The sequence below is a fragment of the Grampus griseus genome, assembly GCF_964374135.1.
Source record: "Grampus griseus genome assembly, chromosome: 5".
NCBI lineage: Eukaryota > Metazoa > Chordata > Mammalia > Artiodactyla > Delphinidae > Grampus > Grampus griseus.
This window is the reverse complement of record NC_138998.1, coordinates 109,280,803-109,300,127: the sequence shown is the minus strand read 5'-3', so window position 1 is coordinate 109,300,127 and position 19,325 is coordinate 109,280,803. Positions and strand designations below refer to the sequence as shown.

Genomic DNA, 19,325 nt, shown 5'->3' with positions numbered 1-19,325 from the left:
CCTCCTGAATAGTACAGCTCTTCTTTAGTGCAGACAACCTCATTACACTGATTTCCATTATCTGAGCATTCTCTGTATTAACTGGGGGGCACATTTAGGCTATTAGTCACAGCAATAGCCTTCCCTCTCAAATGCTCTGATGTCCTGTGGGATGGTGATCTGGGAGGGTTGGGGTAGAAGACAGGGAACATCTTTCACGACCCTCAATGTCACTGAGCAGCACAGATGCCACAGGCTACTTACCAGACAGTATGGCCCTTTACTCCTAACTGCCAAGAAACATTCTGTCTGGGCAGCCACTTCACCAAGGAGGCCACTTCCTGGAGACTCAGGGGTAATTCCTGATTAAGCTACTAATGATGATAGCATTCTCCTCCCTAGACACCTCTCTGGGGATATGTGACTGAATTCTGGTCAATGGGATACAAAAGGAAATTTGCTAAAGTGACTTCATTCTTGAAAAAAGACACAAATCTATTTGCCTTTTGTTGTGTCTGAAGGTGACATTTGGAACCATGGCTGTTGTCTTGCAACTCTACCAGGTGCCATTGTTGTGTCTGAAGGTGACATTTGGAACCATGGCTGTTGTCTTGCAACTCTACCAGGTGCCAGCCTTTGGACACTGCTGGCACCCTGAAAGTTAAAAGCAGAAAGGCCAATGGACCAGGGAACTTGATGATATTGTCACAGTGCTGGGGTCCCCCTACCTCAGGGCTTTCATTGTTTGGCAAAATGCATTTTCCTTATTGTTTGAGCCAGTCAAAAAGGGGGTTTCTCTTACTGTAGCTAGAGACACCCTGACACGTAGGACTTCACGTTGGCATGCGGCATCTCACTCAGGTGGCTGACATTAATCATTGTTAGGGCTTCAGGGGAAGAACACATTATTTCTACTGCCTGTTTAAAAATCTGTGCTGGTTTGTTGCTAGATCCTGAATCTGTCACTTTTTTCCATGGATTGGGTAAGCCATAATCTCTTTAAAATACACAGCAGGTTTCACTTTGTCACAATGATCACACTTACAATTATTAATGTTTGTCTTCTTCACTAGTTTAAAAGCTCAATGAGGTCAGTGACTGAATCTGCCAGGAAAATTCCTGTACTTCCAGCACCTAGCACAGGGCTGGCATGCAGGTGTTCAATAGATAGATGCTTAGTAAATATCTGTGAAATGAATGAATGGATGAGTAAATGAATGTTCAGACTATATCAAAACATTTTCCCTATTATTTCCTTTGCTTCCACCTCCCATGCCCTGATTCCTTACCAATTCAGGCCCACAAAAGCGAGCTGTGTCTTGTATTTTAGGAGACGGGAAAAAGAAAGGGGAAGGAAGCTATCTTTATAGCTACTGTCTACTTGCTCACTCAGTGGAGAAGGGGAAAGGAGACAATTCTCAGGGGCAACTTACAAAATATTTTCATAAAGAGAAACAACAATTATCTCTTATACTATTAATAGTATATTAATAGTACATTAATCCTATACTACATATTGGATTAAAATATTACTTAAGAAAATATTAAAAATCATACTTTTTAGAGCCAGAATGGAGTTTAGGGTTAACTTAGTGTAACTGAATTAAGCAAAGATTTATCAACTATTTTAAGTCCCTCATTTTTCAGATGAAGAAACTGAGAGCTACCATCACCAAGATCAGCATTAGTTTTTCTGACGCTCTATGATGCAATAAAAAAACTGAATGCAGACAGTCATATTCATTGGCAACAAAAAGGATATTTTCCTGGCACTGTCGTTCCAAGTCGGTAATCAGTGTAGCTGTTGCTTGGATGAAAGTTGAAAACGAAAAGAAGGCCTGCTCTCTCAAAAGCAATGATCTTATTGGTTTCATGCTGTTCACTAACATAAGCCTGCAAGAATTAAAACACATAATACATTTAAATAATACCCAGATGCTGCTACAAGTAAATTCTTTACAAAAAAGTTGTTTTTGTCTTTATTAACAGCCTTGTTAGTTATTAAGCCAAAAATGAAAATTCTAGCATGTTATATTTTTTGAACATGTTGCAATCATGCCCTATCAAACTCTAGGCCAACAGCAGTCTCAAAAAATTGCTTAAGGAGTATAAAAGCTCACCAGCAACTTGCCAACTTCAAACAAAGCACAGACAGAGGATTAGGGTTTTGGCTTAGGTTTTAGCTAAAAATATAGCACCTGTGCTATACATAAAGCATCTGTGTGTGTGTGTGTGTGTGTGTGTGTGTGTGTATTAGATCTACTTATAAGTGAATTTTCTTTAAGACTTTTGTTTTACTCCTTAATGAAGTAAGGTATATAAAATTACTTTTCAAAATATGATGTAACATTGTTATTATATCCAGATTTCTGAAGTTGTAGTTTTCTGAAAAACTTTACATTATTGCACGACTTTGTCAGATTCAAAAACAACCAAGAGTCCTTCACAGTATACTTTTTTTTTTGCCTAATAATAGAGAAAGTCTGAAAAGGAATTACAACATCTACAAGCTCTCTTATTTTATACACCACATTTTACAGTAGGTAGTGAGAAGGCTTTGTTTTCTCAACCCTACCCTCTTCCAGCCCCAGCTTTGATAGGACTTATTTCCATGCACGTCAGCAGCGCCACTCTTGGTAATTTAGAAATGTGAGCTAAGGCTCTAGAGTAAACAGCATGCCTTTTGGCATTCAACATTGTTCCTATTGAAAAGGCGCATCATTTTGCTCTCTCTTCTGGAAACAGCACTACTAATAAATGCGATTAGGGCATTTGTGTCATGTAGCCAATCTTACTGAAAATATAAGTACCTTTGTCCAACCATTAAAAAAAAATCAGAGACACCAAAGTAAAAACACATCAACAGTAATTTCAAACAGCACCAGTAAAAAGTAAATGGATTATAAGTAACATATATTATATGCTAATTTTTGCAAGAGAAAAAAAAACACTATAAAATCTGAACCTGTTAATTACATTTTCTAAAACTTATTGAAAACTGAGACTTTAATTCCAGAGGAGACTCAGGCTCATGAAAAATACAAAACAGCATGGAGGTATAATGGCATTTATTGAAATGACAAGTTAGAGACCAGTAAAGGAAGGAAAAAAAAAGGAATAAAGAAATCTCCATGTTGTCAAAGCAGTTTCTTTATGACAGCATAATTATTTATATAAAGAAAAATAGTCAAAACAATTAAGATATTTCCACAGCAATTTCCAAAGTGGATGCCATGCAGAGCTTTTGTCATTTATTTTAACCAAATGAAATAAAAATTACTAAATTTAAACAACAACGACAAGCTAACCAGGAATGTAAGCAGGGAATTATGTTTAAGATTTTCATTATCTATTGGGGAGACTTCAGTAACATGTTTTGACAACCTGAAGTATGTCACAGGGCACTACACACTGAATAATAAAATGCTGTTTAAAAGATCTGCATATAGATTTAAATCAATTGCCATTCTAAGCATGTGACTAAAACATAACATTTAGAGTAAAGAGCTTACCTGTGGAGCTGAAAGCCAATGACATCTTTCTTCCAATTTATTCATATCCCTGTCAAAGTTATTTAGGAACTTATAGCGGAGAAGGTCATCATCAGTTAAATGAAACTGCCTTCTTGCATAATGGTAGCTCTCATTATTTCCTTTCCTTGGGAAGTCTAACCATTCAGGATGCCCAAATTCATTACCTGCATTTGAAAACAAACATAAACATCACCCGGTAATATTAGCATTTCTTATTAAGATGACTCAATAATTGTATGCTTTAAAGTCTTTGAAATCAGTTTAGGTTATAATTTACTATAGCTGTGCCCTATAAATGATGCACAACCCTGGCTTAGAAACAGCATAGTCTAGCATGCAGTACCAGCAGCATTTGGACTCAAAAGCCCAGGGCACAGTTGTAGCCTGGTCACACATTCCTTGTTCTACATCTCATTTTCCTCATGCACAAACTGAGAACATATCTCTGTCATACTTATTTCATCTCTGAAATAATCTCTGCAATCTCGGAGTAATTTTTGAGATCTCTATTTCTATAATCTCTGAAATCTGTACAACGCTTTGCAATTTCCAAAGGCTGTATGTACATTATTTTTTGATCCTCGAAGGAACTCTATTATATCCATTTCACAGATGAGAAATCCAAAACTCTAGACAGTTAAGGGATTTGCCCAACCTCACATGGATAATAACTAGAAAAGCAACCATTAAAATTTAGTTCTTCTCATTAAAATCCAAAGTTCTTTCTACATCATCACATCAGGCAAGTACGTTTTAAACTTCAGGTGTTACAGAAACTCAAGTCATCACTTTTATTATTCATTTTCCCCATCCCTTTCTCAGATCCATGTGCCACCATTAGATGTATATCTTTAATTTAAATGTGTGTGTGTGTGTGTGTGTGTGTGTGTGTGTGTGTGTGTGTATACGGCTGGGACACTTCGTTGGGAACCCATTTGATATTATTTCTCATTATAATGATGAGAATCAGAAACCTGATACGCTTTAAACATGAAATAAAATAATAACACCTACATATTATACATTCTTCCTTCTGAAAATCAAATTTAGATATTAGTGGTCTAATAGACCGGCTCCTATTGTTTTTCCCAGGTTAGATTTCTATTTTATGGCTTCTTTTTTTTCTCCTAAAAATTAAACACTACTTTCCAAAATTTACTTACATTTGCCACTTTAATGTTGCACTTTTCTAAGCCACAGGTTTCTCCTTTGAGTTGGAAAGTACCGTAGATGATACAAGTGTGTCCTACTTTAAAGTAAATAGTTGCTAAGTGAAATAAGTCACACAGAAAAAGACAAATACTGTATGATCTAACTGATAGGTGGAGTCTAAAAACAACAACAACAACCAACCAGCAAACAAAAAACAAGCGCATGGAGACAGAGAACAGACCAGTAGTTGCCTGAGGTAGGGGTGGGGGGTTGGGCAAATGGGTGAAGACGGTCAAAAGACATAAATTTCCAGTTATAAAATGAAAATTAAAAAATGTGGGGATGTAATGTACAGCATGGTGACTATAGTTGATAATACGGCATTGCATATTTGAAAGTTAGCTAGGAGAGAGGATCTTGAGAGTTGTCATCACAGAAAAAAAAAATTTTTGTAACTATGTAGGGTGATGGATCTTAACTGGACTGACTGGATGATCATTTTGCAATATATACAAATACTGAGTCATTGTGTTGTACATCTGAAACTAATGTAACGTTATGTCCGTTATACTTCAATAAAAAAGAAAGGCAGAAGAGAAGCTAGCATATTAATAGTCTAATAAATAAAAACTAACAAGCTATGATGTAATTCAAAATGATTTACTGTAGAGTTGCTTTAAGTGGTAAACTCTGCTAAGAAACACTGCAATTTACATTTAACTTTTCAGGACTATAGTCATCAAAATAAAAATAACATCCAAATATATCTGTAGCAGCTTCATAAAAATTACAGTGTCTGCAAAACTTTTCCTTAATTCGAGTATTTCAGTCTAAACAATACTTCTTATATTGTTGTCTGCTATGTGACAGAGGAGGGAACCAGATTTCTAACTCTGCGGGCCTTTATTTACTTTATGGTGTCTTAAAGTGATATGGGAACTTCCCTCTGCTACATTTAGGAGTCCTGCCTAGGTCTGGAGCCTGATTCACATCAGCCCATAGTGAACCCATGGCATAGCTTGCTCCATCATCCATTCAACCAGCAAAAAGATGCACCTCCAGAATTGTAGTCCAGCATATTCATTGCTGATACTGAAGGTACTGTCTGGAGAAAATTATATGTCCTAGTACTAGCGGGATTTCAACTAGTTGGGAATTTAGGAGAGACCAGAAATGCCATAGGGTAGCTAAAGTATAGTAGCCTACAAACCGGATCCAAGGTCTCTACAGGCAAAATACTTTTATTTTGGTATGACCATGAATCTCTGAGTTGACTCCAGTATTAATAAGCAATTTCTTTAGCCTTTCTGGGGGAAGACTGTTATATCACTGCCATCATGATTATCATAGTAGAATCAGCAACAAAAGCTTAATGTTGGCTTATTATTTGCCAGGCACTATTCTAAGCATTACACATGAATTAATTCCTTTCATTTTCAACAACCCTGAAGTAGTTACTATTATTGTCCCAGTTTTATAGGTAAGGAAACTGAGGCACAGAGTTATTAAGTAGTGGGGCCTATTAGCCCAGACAGTTCGATTTTAGCACCCTCACCCTTGGTTACCACTCTCCCGTATTGCTTAGAAGCAGATACCATGGAAATACAGTGTAAACATTGACCAAATTCTCATATGTGGACAGAGATTCCAAGATAATGGAATGATGTGCAAATGTGCTGAGTGAGAAGGTGAGATGTAGTAAGGAGTTTGGTTTAGCCATGAAATAGGGCTTGTGGTAAGGAGAAGAGGTGAGACAGGCAGGATGAAGCTAGATTAGGATGGGCCTTACAATCTTTAAACCTTAAGCTACTTTTAAGTAGGGGGATGCAAAGCTCAAATGTGTTTTTATTAAAGTATCTCTGGTAAATACAATGTGGAGGAGACACTGGATATTGGAAATAGCTGAATGGTAGGAAAGCTAACACGGAATTCAAAGTATAAGATAAGAAATAACCAGGGGAGTTCCCTGGTGGTCCAGTGGACCCTGTGCCTTCCCTGCCAAGGGCCCAGTTTTGATCCCTGGTTGGGGAACTAAGATCCCACTAGCCGCACTGCGTGGCCAAAAAAAAAAAAAAAAAAAAAAAAAAAAAAAAAACGAGAGATGACCAGATGCAGTGGGAATGGAGAAAAGAATGGCATTTTTGAGGTGGAAATAACCGGATTTGATGACTGCCTGCTGCATGGATTTTAATTCCAATGAGGACATTTATGAGAAACATGAATTTAGGCAATTGAATCTCTCCGGGACTCAGTTTCCTCATCTGTAAAATAGGATAACAAGTTTCATAAAAGCTCTTTTAAGGTTCAAACGAGGTACGTTAAGGCACTTGGTACAGGGTCTGGCGGCTAAAGCTTTCAATGTTTGGCAGCTTTTACATTACACACTCATTTCTGATGGTGCTCAGAAAAGAATGACTTAAAAGCCAATAAGTGAGAGTTACTCACTTATTATTATTATAAAATTTCTGGCTCCCATCATTCTGAGGAGGGAACTAACCAGCCCAACTCTGCAGCAGACACACAAGCAACCAGGATGAATTCAAGGCAGCTATTTGGCCCTTCTTCACTTGGTTCCATGGTACAAAATTATTCTTCTCTTTAAAGTGTGGAAGTTCTATGCTGATGCGTTTATTCATATATTTTATAATACAAACACATTTCCCTAAGCCAAGCATTAATGTTCTTTGAATTATCTATTTTAGATCTTAAAATGCAGAATTGACTGTGAAAGTAATTTTTCTACAAGACACCCAGATTGATAGGGCAAATCAGGTTGCTATGTTAGGAATCCCCTCTCTACACTCTTCCTTCATTATTCCCACTACATGTTCATCCTGCAACCTCTGAACAAGCTCTCAGGGGTTATTTATAGTTATACTATATATTATACACACATATATGCTATATATTGTATATATTATGCTATATAGTATATATTTTTATAGTATATGTATAGTATACAGATGATTCTATTCCACCTAAGTTGAAATTTAATCCTCAGTATGATGATCTTAGGATGTGGGACCTTTGGAAGGTGTTTAGGTCATGCGGGTAGAGCCCTTATGAAAGTGATTAGCACTTTCATAAATACTAGACTCCACTGAGCTCCCTTTCTCCTTCCACCACAAAAAGATATCACTAGAAGTCTATGGCCTGGAAAAGGTCCCTCTCTCAGCCATGCTGGCACTCTGATCTCAGACCCCCAGTCTCCAGAAATTGTGAGAAATAAACTTTTATTGTTTATAAGCTACCTGGTCTTTGGCATTTCATTATAGCAGCCCAAGCGAAATGACATCACTGTTTCCCTGTTGATAAATATTTTATTTATTTTTATTTATATCTATAGCAATAGCTATATATATATCTCTATCTACATCCATACCTATACTTATATACATATCCATCTATCTATTTATCTATCTTACCTACCTACCTACCTACTTAACAACTAGTTTTTGAAAAAAGGTAGATATATTATATATTATTTTGACTTTTAATATAAACACTTTTCATGTTAATAAGTATATTATCACCATGCTGGTATTCCATTTTGTACATAAAATGCAATTTTATTTAACTATTTTCCTCATGTTAGTCATTTTGGCTTTTTCTAATATTCTAGCATTATAAAAAAAGACCAGTCTTATAAATGCATCTCTGTACACTTGTCTGATATTTCCCTAACATCAACTGAATAAGTAAAATACTGGTTCAAAAGGTAAATAGCAGATAGGATTCTAAGAGAAAACATTTCCCAAGTTTTGAACATTGTTAATTATTTGAAGACACAGGCACAAGGTAGTAAATTGTTTCTCAAAATAATGTTTAACACACACGCAAATTATATTCCTTAATGTATATGTTTAAGTTTCTACTTTAAAAGTACTCTTTATTACTTAAATTTAAGACTTCATTTTAGTGCCTTCTAACATACATTGATTTTAAACATTCATTTATCTTTTCAATAACATCTAAAACTATTAACTATTAAGAAGAAAATTTATTACATGAGGGCAAATTAAGTACTTGGAAAAAATATAAGAAAGAAATGAAAGTGGTAAAAATGTTTGGTATCATAATCCAATTTAGGATTTTGTATGTCAGTACTTTAAAGAACATTCCAATAAGCATACTTACATAATATGGAATATGAAATTAAACTTCTGAGTTAGAAAAAAGAACTGTTTAAAAAAATATGACATGAAGAAGACCCTATTCTATTAGAGAATAATTTATTAATCTCTATTACAGACTAATTTAGATTCTCTGAAAAATCTCCTGGAGAGGCTTCTTTTTAAATTGAAAGATAGAAAGTTGCATACAACAAAGAAATAGACAGAAAAATTCCATTAGTGATTGCAGACAAAACATTTTACAGAGTGGCTTTTGAATGTTATCTCTGTTGTAAATGATCTGACAAGGGGCAAATTAAGTTTAATATAGACAAATGCAACATTAAATTCATATTTGGTTCAAAACTGTAAACACAAGCATAAAATAAATGGAAGCAAATCGCAGAAAGACTTTCAAAGTGACCTTGGATAACAGTGAACCATTCTCAGACTGAAAAGAGAAAAGTGGAAAATGCCCGTTAGTATCTTACACTAGTTCTCAGCTCACAAACCTAATGAAGAAAAATATTATCATTAAAACAAGTTAAGAATGTTCTTCTCAGCTATGGTCTACAGATTACTTAGGAAATGTGGCAGCATTTGAGACAGTACAGTGAAACATGCTCACCCCAATAAGCTTATAAGTAAGGCCTGCTGTATATAAAGATGGATAAGAAATCTAAATTTATTCAGGTAATGGCAAAGAAGGTAATTGACTTGTTTTAGTACAGATAACTTGATGGAATGGGGAACACATGATCTGAATCAGCATTTTAATTTAACCAAATTAAAAAATATGTGTGTATATATATTTCTAAATTATATATAAATATGTTATGTTTACATGCATACATAATATATGTATACATTCCTCAGTGAAAGCAACAGGCATTTACAACCTGGGGTTCATGCTTTCCTACAGACTCCTGATATTTTATGCAAAATGTAGTATGTATGTTCATCTGTGCATTTTTCTGAGGAGAGAAAGGTGTTCTTCAGATGCTCCAGGCGTCTGAGTCTTAAAAAGAGTAAGAGCTACTCACTGTATTAGAATGTTAGGAACTAGAAGAATGAAACACAAGTAAGGGTTTCTAAGTTACATAAAAAAGAAAAAAAAGTAGAAGCCTAAATTGAGGAAAGCATTTTAAAAATCTTCGGCTGGTTTACTCAACAGATAAGAGGCTTAGAAAAGTCACATTTAAACTAACTCTAGTGCAGAGAGGCAATGAGTGTGACTCCTGAGAACAAGACTTCCAAGTCCAAAATATGCATTACAAGTAACCTGGCACTAATCATCAAAACATGCTCTTTCTGCTCGTTAAATTATAATTATGATCACTAAGGTAATACATAGGATGGTACTCGTTTCAAAACGAAGGGAGGATGGTAATTTTTTGAGCTGCCACTTGGGACATTTTGTAAGAAAACTCACAGTTAAGGCCATGATTCATTGCATTCAATATAGTAACAGAAGTGGATGCTTCCAGAAATGAGAAGGCTGAAAGCTTTAGCTAAACAACTTTAAAACAAACACAGGGAAGCAAGTGACTAACATTGCTATGGTTAATTAATGCTTCTAGAAAATTCTACGCTGTTCCTTTTCTCCCTTTCAATTTCGTCTGTAAACAGCACCATTCATGCCTGGTTAATTGTGAAAAATCTCTAAGCGCGAAATTCCTATTGGGATTTCTTTTCCTGTAATTAATTTTTTGCTGTTTGATGTAAAGGTCCAAACTATAAATTGACAAGAAGCCAGCTGTTGCAGTGATGAAATTCGAGACAATACAACTAATGAAAAAAGCCCCAGCTCTGTTAGCTGAACATTTTGATTAGCCGGTTTTTGTGTTTTGTTTCTCTAAACTGTAATACATACTAATTTTACCTAGGAATTAATTAAAGTCTATCACAGCCTCCATGCTGTGGATGTTATGTAACTCTTTGTTGATACCAAGTTTATGTATATATGAGAATAAGGTACAGTTTTAATGAGAATATAAAAAACTTTAGCTCCTACTTTTTTTTTTTTTGCAGTACGCGGGCCTCTCACTGTCGTGGCCTCTCCCGTTGCGGAGCACAGGCTCCGGATGCGCAGGCCTAGCGGCCATGGCTCACGGGCCTATCCGCTCTGCGGCATGTGGGATCTTCCCGGACCGGGGCATGAACCCGTGTCCCCTGCATCGGCAGGCGGATTCTCAACCACTGCGCCACCAGGGAAGCCCTACTTCTCTTAACTGTACTGAAGACTAACTCTTTTTAAAAGGAAGTATCTATTTTAAAATCAAATGCTTCTGTCTTTCTCAAGGCCATCAAGTTACCAGAAGGTGAGACACAGAATAAAATATTTTTCTATATTAGGGAGTGTGATTTCTCTTTTTAGAAAAATAAACTTGCTATCTACTGCTCCATCCCACCTTTGACACTGATCACTATGGCTCCGGGCAGGGGCTACACTACACTTCTCTTCTTCATTCTCCACAGCATGTTCCCGTGTATTATACCTACAACAGGGACTCCTTAAATATTTGTTAAGGTTGGATGTTTCCCTCTACAACTGATAAAGGTCTAACATCATCTCTTTTGAGGTACAGAAACAAAATATGACAGACTCAGAAGAGGAGATAAAAACAGGACGAACAAAACTCAGCAGTGCTTCTGGGATTTACCCTTAAAGTCTATCACAGCCTCCACTCTGCGGATTTTAGGTAACTCTTTGTTGATATCAAGTGTATCTATATATACACATATAATGTGTATAAATATATGTATGTGTGTATGTATATATGGTAAGTCCTAAAGAAAATATTTTTAAAAACCAAACAAACTTTAATGCCCATTCCTCTTACCTGTACCGAAGACTATTTTAAAATCAAATGCTACGGTCTCTGGGTGCTCTCTGGAGCCTCCCTCGTGTACACTCTTCCTTCAAAAGGTGCAAGTCAGTGAGTGATTATATTCTGAGCCTCATGACTCCCTATATTGACCATATGCTCAACTATAACACAAAATTCTAATTTTAAAACTACTGAAGTGTATCCTGTGTATCAGATAACATGCTCAGTGTACATCAGCATGGTCCCTTTCCTCACAGAGCTTACAATCGAATGAGGAAGAAAGACAAATATAAAAATACATATATATATGTTTATATATATAAACAAATATAAAAATACATATTTCCTTAAAGAGAGGAAGTTGGGGAGAAGGCTCAAAAAAGGCTTATAGGATCAGTATGAGTTGAAATAACAAAAAACTGTAGGGGAGGAAAGGAGAGAATGGCAGCAAACCTCCTCCAAGAGCAAATATAAATGCCGAGAGATGACAGTTAGGGAGGATGGAATGAAAATTATGTCAATATAAAGGGAAGGGGGAAGAGTCAGTCTTAGGAACTCAGTCTTGGAATTCTAGAATTTCCCTTGGTATTAAAAACAAAACAAAACAAAAATCTTTGCATACTAGGCATGTATATAGCTTTTAGAAACATACAGGGTAACTGATGCCACGGAAGTGGATGAAATTGCCTGGGGAGAATACTCAGGGAATAGAGGCAGAAAAGAGAGTATAATGGGACAAAGCCAGAGGCACACTCATACGGCTAGTTGGGGTAGAGGAAGGGGGGCCTGGAAAAGCTGGCAGAGGAAGGGCCAGAGACAGAAGAGAAAAACCATGGCGGGTAGGAGACGGGAGACTGAGCCCTGAGAAGTAGTGCTTCCTAGAGGAAACAGTGCTCAACAGTATTAAGCGCTGGCGAGCTGAACTAAAACCTGAAGCCTATAATAGACTGAGTAACAAGAGAGGGCACTGATGAAAGAGAGCAATAGCAGTGATATCTGAGGGTATAACCAAAGAACTGAAAACTATACTGTGAGAAATGAATACTTTATTTTTTTCTATTTGTTTATTCTATGATTTTCTGACAGGTAGTATATTTAACTAAACACCTGGAAGAGAATGGCTCACCTTAGTATGTAAGCTTTGCACTCGTAAATTTTAAATTCTGAGGCAGTGTATGGTATATATGTGTATGTATATATATTTCCTATTTTAAGACATTTAAAAAAAAGGGTTAGTATACTACTAGGTTTCCTTAAAATTCCTATAACAAATTTACAAACTAATATTTTGAACAAAAGACATGATAATTTCCAGTCCTTCATCCCCTAGATAAAGGGCATGGTGGCCTGAATCAAGCACTATAGGTGCTGTCTTCCTCCATCTAATAATACTGTCATGACTATCGTTCATGCCTCTGACACTGTGACAGCTTAAAGGGGCCAGAAATAATGCTTCTGTTGGAGCTGCGGTAGTGAGGCTGGTCAATACTCTCATTCTGTCCTGCTCTCCCCAGCCTTCCCCCTGATTAATTATGCATAAAAAGTCTTGAGGCAATAGCCAAATGAGCTCTGGGCACTTGGGAAAACAATTTTCAACTTGAACTATGCTTGGACCATGGCCAAACCAATCAATACCTTTACTTATCTACATGATTAGAATTGCTTTGGGTGATAAGTTCCCATCAATAAAGCACAGAATAGGGGGTGAACACTTGCTTACCTCACGTGTTTTGATAAGAAGATTATCAAAATAAAACAAGCGAACAAACAAAAAATTCTCTTAACTATCAATGTCCGTAAGTACAAAATCAGATTAACTTTATATTACCTACAAGTGTGGTAGAATGAACGTAGACACTTTTATAAACCAGTCGTTTTAAATGCTGAAGAATTACCATTATTATATTGATGGGTAATTATATATTTCTTGATGCTTTCCTTTAAATCACGAAAATGGAAAAATGCTTTAAATAAATGAAATGTAATCATAAAACTATATTAAAATAATAAAAGCAATAGTAATTACTTGAGAGCCCTCTAGATACACAGACTCTGTGCTAGAATTTTTAGCAGTTATTTCAGATAATAGTTGCAAAAACCCCTCAATATGGGAGGGGGCATTATTCCTATTTTCAGATAATAGATCAGGAAGGTAATATAACTATCTAAGGTTATAAGGTATAAAATATCAAAGTTAGTATTCAAACCTATATAATCTGTATTCTTTCCATTGTATCTGGCGTTAGGTACTTAATTTGAACAACATTAGCTGGAAACCTACTATGAATGTACAGGCATTAGGAAAGGTAATGAAAGAGCTATAAAAAGGTGTAAAGGTATATATTTCCAATTCCATTCTCAAGTGTACAAGTAAATTATACCTATTACTGACCTGTGCTCCGTTTGTGCCTTGTGTGTTCTGTTACTCCTGCTGTTACTACTCCAAGTGATAGCTGTTTGGTCTCCATGAGGCCTTTTTTAACTTCTGCAGGAAGGTTTTGGTGCTTGTGCTTCCACTAGTACTTAGATGTAAATTTTTCCCTTGTTAAAACAATTACTTAAATAGTGTAAAAATTTTGGTTTTTTTTTTTTTTTTTGCTTGTCTCAGACTGGGGATAGACATCCTATATCCTAGTTATCCTATATTTTTATTTATTATCCCTACTGCCTAAGCTAATAACAGGCACAGAGTACCCATTCAAGGATTTATTAAACCTGTGTTGAAAGAAAAAAATGAAGGAAATCTGCTTCCCTTAGTAGGCTATAGATTGCTTATGGAAAGTTCTGTCTTACTTTTTGATTATACAGTTCACAGCACAGGAACTCAGATAAAGAAAGTATCTAACAATTTTTTTTAACTGATTGCAAAATTGGTCTTTATAAGACCATAAGAAAAACAGACAAAAGTGCTTTGGGATGGAAAGGGGATGGATAAAGAGGAGCATATCCATGTCACCAGAGAGGGGAAGATGTATACCAGAAGATAACTTCAGCTCTCTGTTTCTCAGAGGCCGCCTCTGGCGTTCTCCTCTGACTGCCATGCCAATAGGAGGCAGAATTTCGAATTGTTCATGTTGCTCTATATACTTTGACCTACATTCCATCTTCGTGGCACAATTTTGTTTTAAAATAAATAAAAGTATCATCAAACAAGGATAAGACAATGAACAAAACAAACGAGACTGAACTGAGAATGTGTTATTTTTATGCAAACACAATTTTTAAGAGCTAGATAATATTTTCTTCAGAAAATTGATAGCAACAGTAATGGACTTTTGCCATTCATTCCAAAACCATTTTGATGCTACATGAAGCAGAGAACTCACGATACTCTTTGACGGGGAGTGAAGTGGGAATAAGGGAGAAATTGTGGGGGGAAAAAAAGGGGTTCTTTAATAAAATCCTAACTGAATTCAGATTTTTCTGCAAGTAGTTAACAAATGTCTTAGAAAATGATTTGCTAATGGACAGCCTTGTAAAAAGTGTAAAAGTTTTGCATGCGAACAGGGCACCCACTGAAAGACTCCACACCTTTCTAGGTGGTAGAAAACAAGCGAGGAAGACAGTAATGTAAAAACAAAGAATATATTGGCTGATTATAAAATTGATTATACTTGTGGCTTTGTGGCTATTCTAACTTTAGGTTTAGACTCAAAAGTTTAGTAGTGGAGTCACACTGTACTATTTTCCCCTAAAATTTGCCTATAATTTAGGATATGTTACCACCAAGTCAGGGTCAGTTCCCTGTGGTCACACGAAACATACATAGTAATAGAGATTAACACACTTCCCTAATGAATTATTAAGAGCTAAGCAGATGCATTTAGAAGGGAAGCATATAACCACAGGAAATAAGATTGGAAAGAAAATGTTCATTTAAATCCTCTATACTTCATAATCAACATCCATTTAACTCAATCCTGGTACCATTCCCAGGCTAGATGAATATTTCTGTAAGAATCTAATGCTCTTTCAAGGCACAGCCTGGATATAGCTTTTCTGAGGTTAAATCTCCCGCAGCCTTTCTTCTGTAGGCAGCAACTCTAACTCCCTAGTAGAGAGATTTAACTACCTGCTTATAACTTAATCAAAGAACCAGTATCAGTTTGCCTTTGGATGATGCTTCTATCCCTCCAAGTTCCTGCCAACAGCTAGTTATCCTTCTCTACTTCCCTGCTGTCAGCTCTTGCTTTCCTCTCAGGCCGCTGGTGCCCAAGAAATGAGAAAAAAGTTCCCTAGCAGCACGGTGGCTTGTGGGAAACACTGTGAACTTCTTCCCCCAGCAAGAAGAAAGGTTCTCAGTAATTGTACTTGCTTGCTTCAGGTGTCTCCCTTTGCTCTGAATAAAATGGATTTCGAATTTTAAAAATGTCATGGCAAGTTTATGAATTAGCCTATCAACTGGCTTTGAAGGCAATTAAATGGGAGGGTTCAAAAACACAAACAATCTATGTCTTTAAAATAATAATATTTAAAATATTATGCACAAGTCTCCTAGAGAGGTTTGATGCGACGTAAACAACTGCCATCACCACCCTCCACACAGGTGAACCTTACAATCTTCCATAAGGCTGAGTCAGTCTCTACACTTCCATAAAAGTTTACGTTCTAATAAGAGAAAGGGTTTGGTAAAGAAAAGAACACGGAAATGAAGCAACACAACTAGTGATTTAATCAGTTGTGTGCTTAACTTTCATGGTATCCAGCCATTTCATTAAACTATTCCATGTGGAAATGCTCATCACTATTATTTGTCCCTGAATGAGTAGAGTTTCTTTGTTCGCCTTTAAGCTTTATCTCCCAATATACAGAACTTGCTTCAGGCAAACCAGATGACCCACAGTAATATGATACGGCCCATCTTTCCTGCTTCCACATCTTCTCTCCAGTTAGTCCTTGGCTTGTAATGCCTGTTACAAGTCAAAAAGGCAAACGCCTCCAGAAATTCTGTCCATTCTTCAACAACCAGCTTAAACATCATCTTCTATGTCAGAGACAAATCTCCTTCAGTCTAAGAAACTTACCTATTTTTTTTTTTTAGCTAGATAAACTGATGTCAAGAAAAGATACATTTCCTAACTTCCGTTTATGGCTCTCCTTTATGGCGCTGTGTCTAAGTTTTGTCCAAAGATATACAAGCAGAATTGTTTATGTGAAGATTCTTTCTAAAGAGCTGACTCAACTGGTGGATATTCACTTCTGGTTCCTCTTCCTTCTTCCTTATGTAGAGAGAGTGTTTGGGTACTTATCTGGATGACGTGGGAAGGGCAGCATTTCAGGTTTGTGACTTTTACTTTATACAATGAAATGTTTTGTACATATAGATACACAATTAAGTGAATTTAATGTAACTGTACCAAAAAACCTAAGGGTATGAAGAATATCTAAGTCAACTTCCATTCTTCAGGTTAGAAATTATATGTATAGTACAGAGGGAAACAATATGAACTATGCTATTATAGAACACATATCTTAATCTGAAATGAACATACTGTATTAATTTTTAAATAATATAAAGAAAGCTATTCAGAAATAAATGCTATAGCTTGCCTAAAGAGTAAAGAAATATAGCAACAGTAATGGACTTTTATTACAAGAGACTCTAAGAGACTCCAAGACTCCAAGAGACTCTAATTACACTAAAAATATATTAAAATAAGCATCCAGAATCATGGCTCAACAGTCCCTCCCAAATTGGTACATGAATGTATATAAATACTGTGTCAAAGTTATCCCAAAACTTCTTGAAACTTTACGGAAAGTCATTGTGTCTTTTTCAGAGGGGAAAAGGAAACTTTTAACGTTCCAAATGACAGATGTCAAGACTCATGAAATACCTAAATATTCATAACTTAGCAGACATTCTAAACAACCATCCAGGGATATATACATATTTGCTTTAATGTTATTCCTGGGACCCATTTTAAACAAAAAACCGTATAGGAACAGTGGGAGCACAGAGTGAAAACATACTAAGAGGTAAACTCTACTAACTGACTTATATAACCACAAATTCCATTGCAGTTTTACGCTTTCAGATAATTTTCTGACTATAACCTAGCGAGTCTTCAGTAAATAAAGAATTTCTCTTACAGAAATTAGAAAATAGGCAAAAATTATGTGTATACAGTGAGTAAAACATGGGATATAGAAACAAATGACATGAATTTTAGTACTCTGTCACAATGTATAACCTCAAGTTGTATAATTTTTCATTATTTGTAATATAGTTAGAACTTACACTTACTAAACACTTATTACATGCAAGGCATAATTCCAAAGACAACATCACTAAATATTTTAATTCTTACAAGTGCCCAGTAAGATAGGTATCATTATAATCCCCATTTATGACATGATGAAGGTGAAGTTCCAAAAAAATTAAGTAATGTGCCACAGATGATGCAGCTAGGAAGTAAAGCAGCCAGGATCAGAATGTCGGCAGACTGTCTCCAAACTTGAATTCATAACCATTGTGTTATACTGTCTCAGAATGAAAATTATAAAAAGAATACTGACTTTGCAGGTTGGTTGTACTAAGTGAAGTTATGCATGCAATAATGCTTTATAAACTTTAGAAGTTTAAAGAAATGCAATATTAATAGAAAAATGGCATAGGAGTACAGGAAAAAGAAAATGAAGAATAAGGATGCTGTGACTTGGTTACTGGCTGAATGTTACAGACAAGGAAAAGGAAGGAGCAACTGAAATGACTCGAGTTCACCCATGGTTACTAGAAGAGAGATGATGATACTTATAATAATAATAATTTTTGAAAGGCACCACAATTTGTAGGGAGGATGATTACAGTTTTGGATTCAGTGGCTTCAGGAGCCAACAAGATACCATGTAGAGATCTCAGGCAGGCAGTTTCCAAATTTATATTTGTAGTTTAGAACAAAAGGTTCGATTCTGAGATGCAGATGGGGGGCGATTATTTGAATTAAAGAGATGGACAAAGCCTAAAAGTAGATGAGCTCTCTGAGAAAGAAAGAGTAGGGAAAAAGTAAAAGAGGCCCAGGACAACCCCTGAGGAAATATGTACGTTGTAAAGAGAAACAAGATGAAAAGGAGACTGTGAAGGAAACAGGGTCATAGTTGATAGAACAAGGAAGGCAGGGAGGGAAGACATGAGGCATATCAAAGAGAACCAGGTGATCAAGGGAGTTCAGGGAGTAGGTGCAGAGACCAGCAGGTCAATGATGGCCTTAGAAACCAGAGTTTCCAGACTGTAGAGACAGCAGTGGGAGGTCTACAAGGGTTTGAGTGGGCAAAAGAGTATGAGAAGGAGGGGTTAACACACATGACTACATAATGAAGTTTGCCAAAGTAGAGAGAAATAGATAAAAATACTAGTTAGTTTCACAGATTAGTAACCTATTTCTCAATTTGAAAAATGTACATTTTAAAGCAATGATTCAAGAGTTTTTGATAGTTTCTCAGATTCATTTCCTAGTTATTTTATAATTATCAAAATAATTAAAACAAATGTGTATAAAAATCATGGTGAAAAGAACTGTTTCCAGTCCAATGCTTACTGTTGATATTGTATGTTTAGCCACAGCATAAAAGGAGACATTTATTGTTTTATTTAAGTACAGTTGAAAAACAAAAACAATTTAGGTGTCACTAAATTATATACCATCAAATTGCAGGGGAAATGCTGCTTGGTATAAAATATCTTGTGATAAGGGTCAGAAAACAGCAATCTTTTTTTC

At 36.0% G+C, this 19,325-nt stretch overlaps 1 protein-coding gene across 1 annotated transcript in view; it reads right to left on the bottom strand.

Annotated features, from left to right (window-relative positions):
* Positions 1 to 19,325, bottom strand: part of GBE1 (1,4-alpha-glucan branching enzyme 1) — a 292,466-nt gene that overhangs the window by 36,181 nt on the left and 236,960 nt on the right. The window contains exons 13-14 of the mRNA XM_082654189.1: positions 3,492 to 3,676; positions 1,742 to 1,872 (exon numbers count right to left, since the gene is read on the bottom strand). Coding sequence (XP_082510315.1) covers positions 1,742 to 1,872; positions 3,492 to 3,676 — 316 coding nt within the window. The remainder of the gene's footprint in view (positions 1 to 1,741; positions 1,873 to 3,491; positions 3,677 to 19,325) is intronic.